The sequence below is a fragment of the Sciurus vulgaris genome (assembly GCF_902686455.1).
Source record: "Sciurus vulgaris genome assembly, chromosome: 14".
In the NCBI taxonomy this organism is placed as follows: domain Eukaryota; kingdom Metazoa; phylum Chordata; class Mammalia; order Rodentia; family Sciuridae; genus Sciurus; species Sciurus vulgaris.
Window position 1 is genome coordinate 17,362,723 of NC_136475.1, and position 13,100 is coordinate 17,375,822.

The 13,100-nt window shown below is 39.1% G+C and overlaps 1 protein-coding gene across 3 annotated transcripts in view; it reads right to left on the bottom strand.

Moving 5' to 3' along the window:
* Positions 1–13,100, bottom strand: part of SULT1C2 (sulfotransferase family 1C member 2) — a 50,153-nt gene that overhangs the window by 20,577 nt on the left and 16,476 nt on the right. Inside the window, exons 4-7 of one of the 3 annotated variants that reach the window (XM_079110276.1) lie at positions 6,578–6,704; positions 6,001–6,095; positions 5,676–5,856; positions 3,590–3,706 (exon numbers count right to left, since the gene is read on the bottom strand). In XM_079110276.1, coding sequence (XP_078966402.1) covers positions 3,594–3,706; positions 5,676–5,856; positions 6,001–6,095; positions 6,578–6,704 — 516 coding nt within the window. In that variant the 3' untranslated portion in view covers positions 3,590–3,593. Of the gene's footprint in view, positions 1–482; positions 3,707–5,675; positions 5,857–6,000; positions 6,096–6,577; positions 6,705–13,100 lie in introns of those variants that run through there. The other 2 variants (XM_079110278.1, XM_079110277.1) reach the window with 2 other exon arrangements.

The following is a 13,100-nucleotide window of genomic DNA, read 5'->3' on the forward strand; positions in this document are numbered from 1 at the left end:
TCTACCTTTTCTCTTTCCAATCCCACTTTTGAACACATTAACTGTAAGAGGCCCACAAGCAAATTTATGAGAGCCTTCATTCTCTGTGCTCTTTGGAATTTACCTCTAACCAAAACCCAGTCCTTGTTCTGCCAAGGTAGAGGTCCACTAACCAATGTGCCTCTACTAAACTAAAACCTACCCCCTACCATCTAGACCACTAAAAACTCCTTCCTCTACCTGGGTGGGTATTCTTAAATCTCCCAACACACCAAATTTTATTTGAAAAGTTTCATCTTTCAAACACCAGTACTGGTCTCCAGACTCTTGGGGCTACCACCTTTACCTTTTACCAGGGGTGGACATGGGACCACAGTAGTCTCCATCTAAAACAAGTAGTCTCCTATCACCTCCCTGGTTGTCTTGAATATAATCAAGGAAACTTCATCCTATGTGAAAATAACACTTACGTCTGCTTACCCACTAACTGCACCCCGGCCTTTCTCACACCACCCCTCCTATATTCCACTGAGAAGGACCCACTCCTATCCCAGCATATACCTTACTCAGAACACAATGAGCTATCCCTTTTACTCCTCTTCTGATAGGCCTGGGCTTAAGTACAGCAGTGGGCACAGGAGGCAGGAGTAGGAGTTTCCACCCTCATTTTGCAGTACTATCTAAAGAAATGGCTGGCGGCCTTAGAGAAATCGCAAAGCAACTATTTATGCTTCAGGACCAAATAGATTCATTGGCAGCAACTGTCCTCCAAAACAGAGGATGTCCAGATTTATTAACCATAGATGAGGTATCTGTGTCTTTCTACAAGAAATCTGCTGCTTTTACACTAGCAAATCTGGTCTGGGGAGGATTGGCAATAAAAATTAAGAGAACAGGCTACCAAGTTTGAGCAGTACTCCTCCTCATGGAACTTGTGATGGCCTTCTTCCCTAGCTATGTTTTCTTGGATAGCCCCTTTCCTCTTCCCAATTCTCTGTATAATTATTGACCTTGCTATTGGGCCCTCCCTGTTTCAGCTCTTCACCTCCTTTTCACAGAGAACCATCAATGCCAATACTGACCACATAATCCAGAGCATTCTCCTGCTGAGCTCCATTAGGATTGTTCAATATAAATGCCTACAGGAGTCTTCAATTGATGTCCTCTCTCAGTGGGAAGTAGTGGAAGAAACATCACTGCCTCTTCTCACTTCACCCCTCCCTCACTTCTTTCTTATCAAATAAAAAGAAAAAGGCAGGAATATTAGGTGGAACTTGACACAGGCAACACCATTTCAAAATATATCCCCCATCTTAGAATAAGAGTCACCATTTGGTCACTCTGACTTAGCCTGACATTAAACCCCAGACAATACTCTACCATCATGCAAAGAAATCCCAAGTAATACTTCATCATCATACAGAGAAATGGAATTGCTATCTGAGATTGGAATTCTGAAAACACCTGGTTCCACAAGAAACAGTGACCACCTCAAATAATACTGCTGATGACCAAGAGGACTCTTCCCTGACAACCTCCTAGCAATGACCTAAACACCCAAATTCCTCCACTCCCTTATGCCCCTATATCTACTCCAGGCTGTAAGTGGAAGATGAGTCTCAGTCTCCACTGGGCCCCCATCTGCAGGTTTGTCCCAAATACAAGTGTGGTTATTGTTGAGCTGCCTCTCCTATTTCCTTCATTTGCTTCTTTCCTTTTTTCTTGCCATTCTGATTTATTTCTTATGTGTAAATCAGACTTGGTTCTTTTATCATTATCAAACCAGGGATGCTGGTTTTTACTTTTATTTTTCTTTTTTTCTTCATGAAATAGTCCCTTGAGTATGCTTTGTAGTACAGGCTTTATTTCTGGTTATGAATTCTCATGGCTTCTGTGTATTATGGAAGATTTTACCAGGTGAATCTCTGAATCAAATTCCATACAAAGGTGAATAAGACATAGAACCAATAAATTTTATAATCCAGTGAGGATACAGGTAACTTTTTTTTAACATAATAAAAATGTTAATTTGAATCTTACATACATATGTTTAAAACTGAGTGCTTTTAACTGTATAAATTTAATTCTAAACAATTGCTTAGGAGTTGGTCCAATGGAAGATTCTTTTCTTTTTTTTCCAGAGGGGTGTGTTTTACCACTGACATCATTTAGAATTGCCAGTGCATGGTGATTCTGTTAATCAGCTTCCCATCACTGTAAAAAATACCTTATACAATCAGGTAAATTTTGATTCATGCATTTGAGGTTTTAGTCCATGATTGGGTAGACACATTATTTTTAGGTCTCTGGTAAGGAGGCAGCATGGTGGGAGTGCATGGCAGAGAGATATTGCTCACCTCATGGCCAAGAAGTAAGAGAGGAAGAAGAGCCTGGGGTCCCACTATCCTCTTTGAAAGCATATTCCCAATGCCCTGGAGACCCCCCACTAAGCCTTTCCTCTTAAAAGGTCCACAACATCCCAACAGGGATATACTGAAATCCAAGCCTTTAACTCATGGAACTTTGTGGGAGAATCCAGGTCCAAACTTCAGCAGTGATTAAAAGAAATCCATAATTTATTTGGCTTAGTGCACCCTCTGATTTGGGTCTTAAAGGAAAGGGTCAAAGTTGGCACTTAGTAACTTTAAATGTGCCTATCTTCCTGTAATCTGTGCTTTCATTTGCTCATGCAACAAGTTTTTATTGGCATATGCTAAGCTCTTTAGGCACCAGAAGTAAAATGGTGAATAAGACATGGAACTGAACCCCAAGGGGTTTACAATGTAGTGGGACATACAGATAAGTAAATGGATGAATAAATGCAGAGCAACGGGGACAAATATGGGAACTGGGTGAAAAGGACACCTAACTCGGTTAGAAAGTGTTCCCCAGAGTGTATAGCAGTGAAGCTCAGGTCCAGGTGTCTCCAAGTTTAGCACCACACCTGGACTGACATTGTTGACTCCAGTCGTGTCTCCTATTTTCTGCCTTTACCAGGATCCAACCTGGGCTCACAAATACCACCCTCATGTTTTTTGTTTGCTAAATGACCTAGCACCAGGTGTCTCTTAATTTGGCTTTTCATGTTCAACACTTACTCTGTGACCTTTCCCTGCTTATAGTCAGGGTGCTCAGAACACATTGTTTTTAGTACTGGCTGCACTGGGGTTATATCCCTTCCCATTATGACCAGGAAGAACCCCAGGACTGAGCCCAGACCAGTGTTCCCTAAGTGGTTAGGTCAGACATCAGAAATTTCATGTTGTTAGTGTATATTTTATCTAATATTGTGCACTTGTTCTTCAGGTGTTGTTATATTACAGTCTAGAAAATGAATACACTTCCAAAAAGAATGGGGATTAAAAGATCCTTGTAGTATTTAATTCTTATATTTACCTAGTTTATTAAGATGTCTTATTCTTTGGAAAGAATAGAGGAGAAAATAGGCCGTAGATATGATCCTTTTGGCAAAGTTGTGAATACTGTTCATAATCACAAACACGGTTTGTACCATAATCATGAATATTCACAATGTGCTTTCAGAGATTTGTTTGGCTGGGGCAGAGAATTGAAGATAGCATTTGTGTTCTTGTCTTCCACCCTTTACTACCTGCTCAGAGTTCCAGGCAGAAGTTTATGGTGATTCCTTCCATCTTCTTCCTATAGATTTCATCAAATTTTTCATTCTGGGCCACTGTGAAGTGGTTTTTCCAATCCCCCACAGTTCCTAGAAGATGGAAACCAGAGAGGCATGTCATTATCTTATTGACAGGTTGAGCAGCCCCGAGTTAAGCAGTGGGGCCCCACATTAGGCTTGGCTTGTCCATAGCCTGACTCATCCAATTGCCGTCAATGGATTCCCTTCCATCTGCAGCTATCTGCTATGAGAAGCAGCCCTATGGGACTCTGTGCAGAAGAATGGGCTTCTAAATCTAATCACAACTGGTACCAGGAGCTGGTGACCTGGCATGACCCAGCCCACCTGTGGTATACTCACACATTGGGCACTATAGAGACAAAAATAAATAAATTAATAAATGAACTATGGAAATACACCAACTGAAGGAATCTCAAGATGTTATGCTGACCAAAGGCCCCAGACATAAGAAAGTGTACTGTGTGGTTCCATGCATATGACATTTAAGAACAAGTATAATCAATCTGCAGCATGGAGATGAGAATAGCAGTTGTCTCTGCAGCTAAGATTGATCAAAACAGGATATGAGAGGGTCCCTTATAGGGTAGTGAAAATGTCTGACATCTTGATTGGGGTGCTGGATGTATGGCTACATATATTTATCAAAGTTTATTAAACCGTGTTCTTAAGATCCATGTAGATTATACAACAACATAAAATAATTTGAAATCAGCTAGAATGAGATACTATTTTCACATAGCAGTAATTAAAATAATTTTAGATTAGGAAATATTCTTTGTCCCACCAATGTCTCTTCCAAAAAATTATGTAACAGAAAAGCATCAGGAAATAAGAACACATGCACAGAATTTTCATTGTAGCATTATTCATAATGAAAACTGAAGGCAATGATAACTGAAGGGTCTATTCACAGTTGGGTGAATTATGAGTTGTTATGCCACTTTGGTATAACCTGGGACTTTTAAAAAGCAGTGAGGGAACTGGATCTATATGCCTTGCTCTGAAAGGATGCCTCACATTCTGGTAGGCAAATTTGTATAGGATAACCACATACAAACACATATGTGTTTGTATGAGACTGAAGGAAAAGTGTGTATAGAAAGTGGGTATATAAGGGCCTGAAGAAGGGCTATTTGCCAAATCACCACCATTATTTGAAAAGATGTGGAATCATTTGATTTGTTTCTGAAGCATCAAGTACTCTTTTAGATTGAAAAGTGCAATGAAATAATTTCAGTTGCTTATCAAAAAAAAAGGGGGGAGGAAGAAAAGACATCACAAAATAGCATGCACAAGTATGCGCACCATAGTTCAACTGTTGTAAAAAAAGAAAAGAGTGTGATTATAAAACAGAGCAAAAGGACTTTTGGGCAGTGGAATTTGGTGGAGATTTTCTTTAAAGAGATAGTATTGAATTGATTTAACTTTAAACAATTTTAATGTATTATTTCTTAAAAATGATGAAGTTTTTTTCTTTGAAAAATTTAAGCTGGACCAATTAGAATCTATCTTTTGAGAATTGGAAGCAAGAAATAACTAAGAGGAGGCAGTTGTCAGCAGTAGTTGCAGTTGAAAATCATGATGTAGGGCAGGTTTGGGATATGGTCAAGACCAAGGTATGAGCAGAAATTGAGGCAGCAGAAGCTATAGCATAGGTAGAATAAAGGCACAATGGGCAAAGACACAGGACACTGGTCATGACAGAAGACATGCATAGATGTGGACAGTAGCTGAGCCTTTTAAGTGATGGAGTCTTAAAGCAAATAGCTGTGACCTCCTGCTGCTGAGGTCCCAGATGCTCAGGTTCAGGTCTCCCTGTGAATTCTGGATCAACAGTGGCTCCTGCCCTTAGTCATTTACAAGATTGCATTTCCTTTGCTGTTTGTAAAACTCTGTCTTCTACAATGAGATCAAGTACCCAGCCTTACTAGAGTCGACAATGAGTAGTCAATGTGTTGCTTTGAAATTAATGAAACCCAATATCATCTTGGCAATGTTACTAGACAAGCTAATCATTTGATAAAGAGGCTCCACACACCTTTTCTCATGAAGGGGGAAATGGACTGGTCCAGGATAGATTTGGGAACTGTAGAACGATTTGTCATGGGATTTTCCTTCATTTTCTCAAATGATGTCTCCTGGACAATTTTATCCAGCACAGTTTCATCCAAGTTCTTTCCCATGAACTGTGCCACCTTCTGAATTTCATGTTTTGGGTCCTGTGGTGAGGGTGACATAGGATTGGAATGGAGGAGAGTGGCAGAAAGATATCATTCCTTTCTTCCAGACTTCCTTCTCAGAAGTACAGCGCTGAACAGCTTTAGGTTTCTCTGACCCTGTGCCTGAAGTGGTTCTTTACTCACCTTCTTTATGTCCTCATAGAAGAGGAAGAGAACCTGATATCTGTCTTTCTTCTCCCACCATCCTTTCACATGGTCAAACCAGGAACCCCAACCCACTGGAAGAGACAAAAAGAGCAGTCTACATAGGGATGGTACAAAACCATCTGAGGGTCAGGGGTTCATTGATCTGAAGTGCACTGAAGAGAGAGGACAAACTCTGGATCAGATACCTCCTAAGGGTCCTGATCTGTTTGATTTTGAGGGTCATGTGGACTGAGATAGGCTTGGGGTTATTTGCTACCTAAAGAGTTTTCATGGTACAAACATGTGTGCCCTGAGACAGGGATACCCTTTGGAATGAGAGTGCCTCTACAGCACATCTGACCCGGAATAAAGGCTTTCAGATCAGGTGGGAGATATTTGCTGAGGACTGTGGGTCTATAGTAGAAAAACGGCCAAGCTGCTCCACCTAGTCCCAGTCCATGGCAGGACTTACCTAAAGAGGCACATAAAGTTCTAAAGAGTCAAATATATGTCTGATTCTCTGGAGTCAGTCTCACTAGAAGGGAATACAGGTTTGTGAAGCACCCTCTTTTACCTTTTCCATCAATGAAGGCTTCAAAATACTCTTCCCAGGTGCCAGGGTCAGGTAGCACTTGATTCATCCTTTGGAAATAGTAGTAGGAAACCATACAGTCTTTGGCATTTCGAGCTACATAAAGAAACTTTAGGGTAAGGAAGCAGATGGATGAAAAATGGTATAAAAATGGATTTTCACAGAACTCACTTGGATTTAGTCTTCAAGTGAGTGTGTGAGAATGTCTGCACACACCTGTTTAGCTTTTCTGAGCTGGCAATGTGACTTGGCTTTGTAACCTCCCTGCCCACTCTCTATGCTTCTGTGACAATTATGCTCTGTTTCCAACCTGGTCCTATTAATTCTTTAATCAATTAGCCTGATCCCCGATTTCCCACTTGGTTGCAGGGGCAAAATCCTTATTTAGAAAGTTTGAACTGTCATGTGGCTAAAAAAAAAAAAAAAATGCCACATGCAGGTGGATGAACCTTTTAACAACCTCATCTTGGTTTCCTGGTAAATCAGGATAGCTTCGTGGTTAGAGTTTAGACTGTGAAACAAGAAAATAGTTATACCTTCCTTTTGGCCTCTCCAACTTTATTATTTCTTTCTCTAATCACTTCAGCTCTGCCCCTACACAGCATTGCTTTAGGTTTCACTTTAACCACAACTTCACATCCTCCTCTTCACAACCTTTCCTTTAACCAAGTTTTGTCTCATTATGGTAAAATGAGATAGGTAGGTAAACTTACTTTGATTGTATCAACTCCAAAGTGGTCTCTCAACTAGGCACCCAGGATCCATGCACAGTTATTTCAGTGCTGTGCTGATTTTTACCTTAAAGCAGTGCTTCACAATCAGCAATAATTTTTCCCACTAGAAGACATTTATCAATCACTAGAGACATTTTTAGTTGTGACACTGGGGACAGTGATGCTGGCATCTAGTGAGTAAAGACCAGGGATGCTGTACAATACTCCACAATACAAAGGAGAGGCCTGCTCCCACCCACAGGAAAGAATTATCTGGCTCAAAATGTCAGTAGTGTATATTTACTTGTATTAAAACATCTTTTATATTCTCTATTATGATGTTTTGGCAGCTTGGAACCTTCCTGTTTTTAGGGGACTTTTCTTTTCCAGGAGTAGCTCATTCCTAATGATAGTAAATATACAACCAACCAATTCAGAACCCACAGCTCCACCACCTCCTTTAGGAAGCCCTCATACTCTGAACCACTTTCCACCTGCCCACTCAACACAGGACCAGGTACCAAACAATTAGACACAGAACTATGCCTCAGAGTCTGCTGAAATTGTTCAAATCACCAACCCCAAGCCTGCCTACCTTGCATCTGCTGTCCCCATCCTGCAGAAACTACAATAATGTATTTTTTTCTCATCTCTTTGCTTCCTGCCTGACCCTGGCACACTTCTCCATATGGCTCTATGTGGCATGCTGTGCTCCTGTTTCTAGGAAACTATGAGCACAAAACTCTCTTCTTGACAGTCATTTCCATGTCTGCATTATTTATCATACCCAATTAGACAAATCCCATGTGTCTTAAGCAAAAAAATTATAAAATAAATGCTGAGATTGAGAAGACCTGCTTGCAAAATTGGTTCCTGTACCACTGTTGTCTAAGTCCAGTATCCATCTTCTCCAACTTACCAAACTGCCAAGCACCAATGAACAAGTTTTTTAAAAATGTTGATCTTTAAAAAAGCACCTGAATTCTTAGGCCTTTTAACCTCAGTTGTCTTTCACTTCCTTGTTGCTTGCCAGTTTGTGAGTCTCATCTCATATTTTTGACTTTCAGTCACTCTTCCCTCTCCCCAAACCTTCATCCATTCCCTAAGTTCATGAATTTTATATTTATCTGTATTTATACTGCATATTAGCCTATTGTTGGGTTTTAAAATTCAATAAATGATATATATTCAGTTTATAAACCCCATTTTTAAATATTTGTTTCTAATTATATCTTATTCCTGTACTTAATTTTGATTAAATCTTTTATTTTTTTTACACAACTTATTCTTTTTTCCTTCCTTCTTTCCTTCTTTCCTTCTTTCTCTCTTCTCTTCTCTTTGTTTTTTCTTTCCATTGCTGGTCATTGAAACCAGGACCGTGTATGCTAGGCAAACACCTTAACACTATGCTACATCCTCAGTCCTCTTCTCTCATTTCTGTACTTGATAAATTGTTACCTAACGTTCTTAAGGTCTAACTCTGCTGCTTGTTATCTATCTATCTATCTACCTATATAACTATCTATCATTTTGAAAGAATGGACATTTTTTTAAGCTGTCTGTTTTATCTCAACTCCCTAAGGTCTCCCTCCCAGTAATGGGAACAAAGCCCTTAAAGCTGTTCCAGGAAACAGCCCCAAACAGAGAGTAAAAGAGTAAATTGAGCCTGATAGCTAGATAGTGCTCAAACAGTAGGATTACCAGAAACTATTGACCAGAATCTACACCCTGTTGTAAAACATTGTGAAACATGTTGTATGTTATCAGCAAACCCAGACCCCCTTTGAAATTTCCCCGCAGCTTTGTTCCTCATTTTTCCTTTTTTCCCCCCCCTTTTCCCCCTTTCATGTGCGACCCCTCCCGATGTGTGGTTTCTGCCTTTATAAACCTACAAGATTTTCTGCTAGGGACTCGACTCCTGGACTCCTGCGTGAGTCACGAGTCGGGTCCCAGTGCGCTGGAATAAACACCTCTTGCGATTTGCATCAAGTGACGCCTCCTGCGGTTGATTGGGGTTGCCATCCATCCAATGGGACAGAGTTGGGGTTTCCTTTTTGGGGGCTTGTCCGGGATAAGACGGCCCCCCCTCATCCGCGGAGTCGACCTTGGAGGTAAGAAGGGGTACCCCGAAGTTGTCTGTCTTTGTCTTGTGTTTTGTTAGTTGGTCTGGTTCTGCGAGCACGCTTTCGGTTTCGGTGGCAGCCATTAGGTGACTCGTGAGAGTGGCCGAACAGTGGTCGGTAGACGTGCCTGGGGGGCCACAGGTTGCAGCCCTGGGGGACGCCCTAAGGGTGGAGGAGAGCCAGGGACGCCTGGTAGTCTCCGTCGGTAAGGGCGCTGATTGGGTTCAATTGGTGGATCAGAGATTGGCGCCTGTCTGTATCTAGTTCTGTTGTGTGTTTGTGGCGGAGGTGGAGGAAGGGTTGGAACAACTTCGGGGTTCTTGGCCCGGGCTACTCTCGGATGGACCCCAAAGGTTCCTTCTCTGGACTCCGCCTCCCAACAGCCCTGAAGGGTAACTTAGCAAAGTAGCTTCAGTCTCAAAAGTAATGAAAAATAAGGTCTCATGATTTTCTTTAACATCCAACCTGTCCTGATGAGATGGCTAAAATGCCTTAGACACAAAGTTTCTGTTAAAACCTGTTAGATCCTTCCAGATCTCAGTCAAGGCTTACATTGAAATATAAATAAAAAAAGCCTAAAGGCTCAGTAGGAGACCGGTCTCAAACCCAGGGAAAGAAAAGGTAAAAAGAGTCTTTAAAACTCCAGCAAAGTAAATGCTATATTTTTAATTATATGTTTTTTTGAGCTCATGATTTTTTGATCAGTTCTATTTTTATTCAACTAGAGTTTTTGAACATCTGTTACATTGCAATGGAGATTCACCTATAAAGTTACAAGGCCTTGATTTTGTGTTATTTGTATGTTATACTGTCTAATGTCATGTTTTGTCTGTATCAAAAGTGAGCACTCCTAAAATTAAAATTTAATAATGGATCCAGATACTTTTAATTCACGTGATTTAAAAAGGTTCAAATTGGGTAAACTAATAAAAGCAAAATGTCTTTGAAAATAACTCACAAGTCTCTAGGTGGTCAAGCTAATAAAATATTGATGTTAATAAAGTGTCTAATATCAATTGTTTCTAGGACTTTTCTTCAACAGGAAAGAGACAGCAAATACTGTACAGGACACTTGTCTGATATCTTGGGTTTTACAGAATAAGTGAATTAGAGTTAACATGTATGGGATTACTCTAATGTGTTTGTAGAGACATCTGATTAATTTACAAAGTTAAAATGCTAATTGTTAAATAACATTGAGTACTTTTAACTCCTTAAATTCCATGGGGTATCATACTTAAACATTATTGGTGTTTTCATAGGTTGGTAAATAAAAGGGTTTAAACTTGCTTTGTGTCATCACTAAACTAAAAACAAGGTTACTAAGAGTAATGTCCTAACAAGTGCAATTCTATATACAAAGGGTCCCAAAAGTTTCAACTGTGTTTCAATTAGCGTACTATAAACAACAGAATATTTAATCTTATTAAAATAGAGTAATTTATCTAAATTCAGAAATTTCATAAGAGTTGTTTCAGAATGTAAACAAAAAGGTGTCGACAGAAAGGAAAAAAGAAAATAAAAGGTTCTGGGTATGGAAATATATTTAGTAAAAGGAAAAAGGAAATGTTTCTGGATAAGAAAGTGCTTGTGTGATGAAATACATGAGGGTCTAAGTAAGTGCTAAGAAAGTCTGTGTAAGTAAAGGGCAAGTTTCAACAAGTTTGTGTGTAACTAAGTTGGTTATATGTATGTGAGTCAGCTAAAACTATTTAAGGTTTTTCCTAAGGTGAAATACTAATGTTCTGATATAAACCAAAGTTTAATCTATATGATAAAATGACATGGTAAAATGACAAGGATTTAAAACACTAATTTACTCTTAACTTTGTGTCTATTAAGTTTTTTCTTTAGAACAATTAGTCTTAAAAATTGGGGTGTATACAATTATGGTTAAACAACTGTTATAGAGTATTGTACTATGTTACAGAGTCTACATTTTTCTTTAAAAACTAAATTTGGTAAGATAAAAGTGTCAAGGTAATTGTGAAATGGTCACTAGTTGTATATTAAATGTGTTCATACTTTTCAGGACCACAAGTTTTTAAAGCAGGGAATTTATCAAGCTCTGCTATTCTCCAGATTAAACTTGTCTGTAATGGTAATCTTAAACTTATAAAGAGTAAATTTTATTGGGGATTTATTTCTATCATTTAACATTCTATTATATTACCTGCTATCAATAGGGTATGTGTAAAATTTGTCACTTTTTACACTGAGATAAAGAATTTCACTGTAAATGTATTTCTAAACATTAGAGTCTGATTTGTTTAAAGGTTAATATTGTGAAACATGAAAGAAAATGAAAATATTTTGCCACTTAATCACATGAAAGGAAAGTTAAAAGCTCTCTCAGCCTTTCTTTGATTCATGTTTTAGATACTATGTTAAATTGTGTTAATTATAAAGTTTATATAGACTCAGGAAACAGTATATGTAAACTATTTAATGACATTTAAGGAAGAAGCAAAGATCAACATCAGAATTAGAACACTTAAGATCTGTAAAGAGCCCTGCCTTACCTGAGATAAGGCTCTGCCTCCCACCTTACTGCATGTTAGAGTGACTCCAAAATAAGTCAGACTTCAGCTTATTTAAAGTTATAGTCAAAAGATTGGTTCTTGTTGTAAAAGTACTGTGATCTCAAATAGGGGATAGAATGTAGTTCTCAATCGAAATTCAAGATAGCTATTATACAAGCTGAATATATTTTTACTCTTGCTAATTTCATTTTGTAAAACTGTTACCTGTTAATGTTTTGCAGAAGTAGCTGCTCCAAGAACACACAACCTAGGTAACTTGTGATAATAAGCCATCACCTATAGAATAGATAGTGGTAACTTCCAGTACTAATGCAGACTCCAGTTAGATAAAAGGGTAAATAACTGTAAAGTTATAGACATTGAAGTTAAAGCCCAGTACTCTTACTTTATGACTGGTGAGACTGGCTTGCTGGATAATTAAGATCAAACTTAGAGATTGGAGTTAAATACAGAGGTCAAGAAAAGTCCATATTTGGGTCTTGCCCTCAACGTCAGCCTGAACCCAGGGAATAAGAGGACTTCTCTAAGGAGCGTTGCAACTCTGGGTCACACAACCTCCTGATCAAGGAGACTGTTGAGACTAGAGGATGAAAAATCACTCAGTGCATCTGCTGCAGAGGAGGGTCATGGAAAAAGGGAAATATCCCTTGATACTTCCAAAGGAAGTCACCCCATCAAGAGACCCTGCCTAACCAAAGTCACTGGTGGAACTAGGAAGCCGCTCTTAAGTTCTCTATGAGTGACCCCTGTAGGAACTCAGCTGACTCTTTAACAAGACAGGAACCAGGTCAATTTGACCAGCTTGATCTTAGATACCCAGCAAAACAGTTAAAACCAAAATATAGCCATTCTTGGGCATTTAAAGGAAATAATAGTTAAATGTAACTTAAGATGTACACTTGTACTAGCCCACTAGAGTAGACTGGAAGCTACAAATGAGAGAAAGATTCTTCAGCAAATGTGCCTGATAACTATCAAGAGAAACTGCCAGAGTCAGAAGTTTTTAGTCAGTTTAAGGCCTGCAGACCTTCCTGAGCTACACAGATAGACTTAATCTATGTTCGCCAGTATGATTATCTATTCCTAAGTAACAGAAGTATAGAGATCACTAGTAAACACAGGTTAT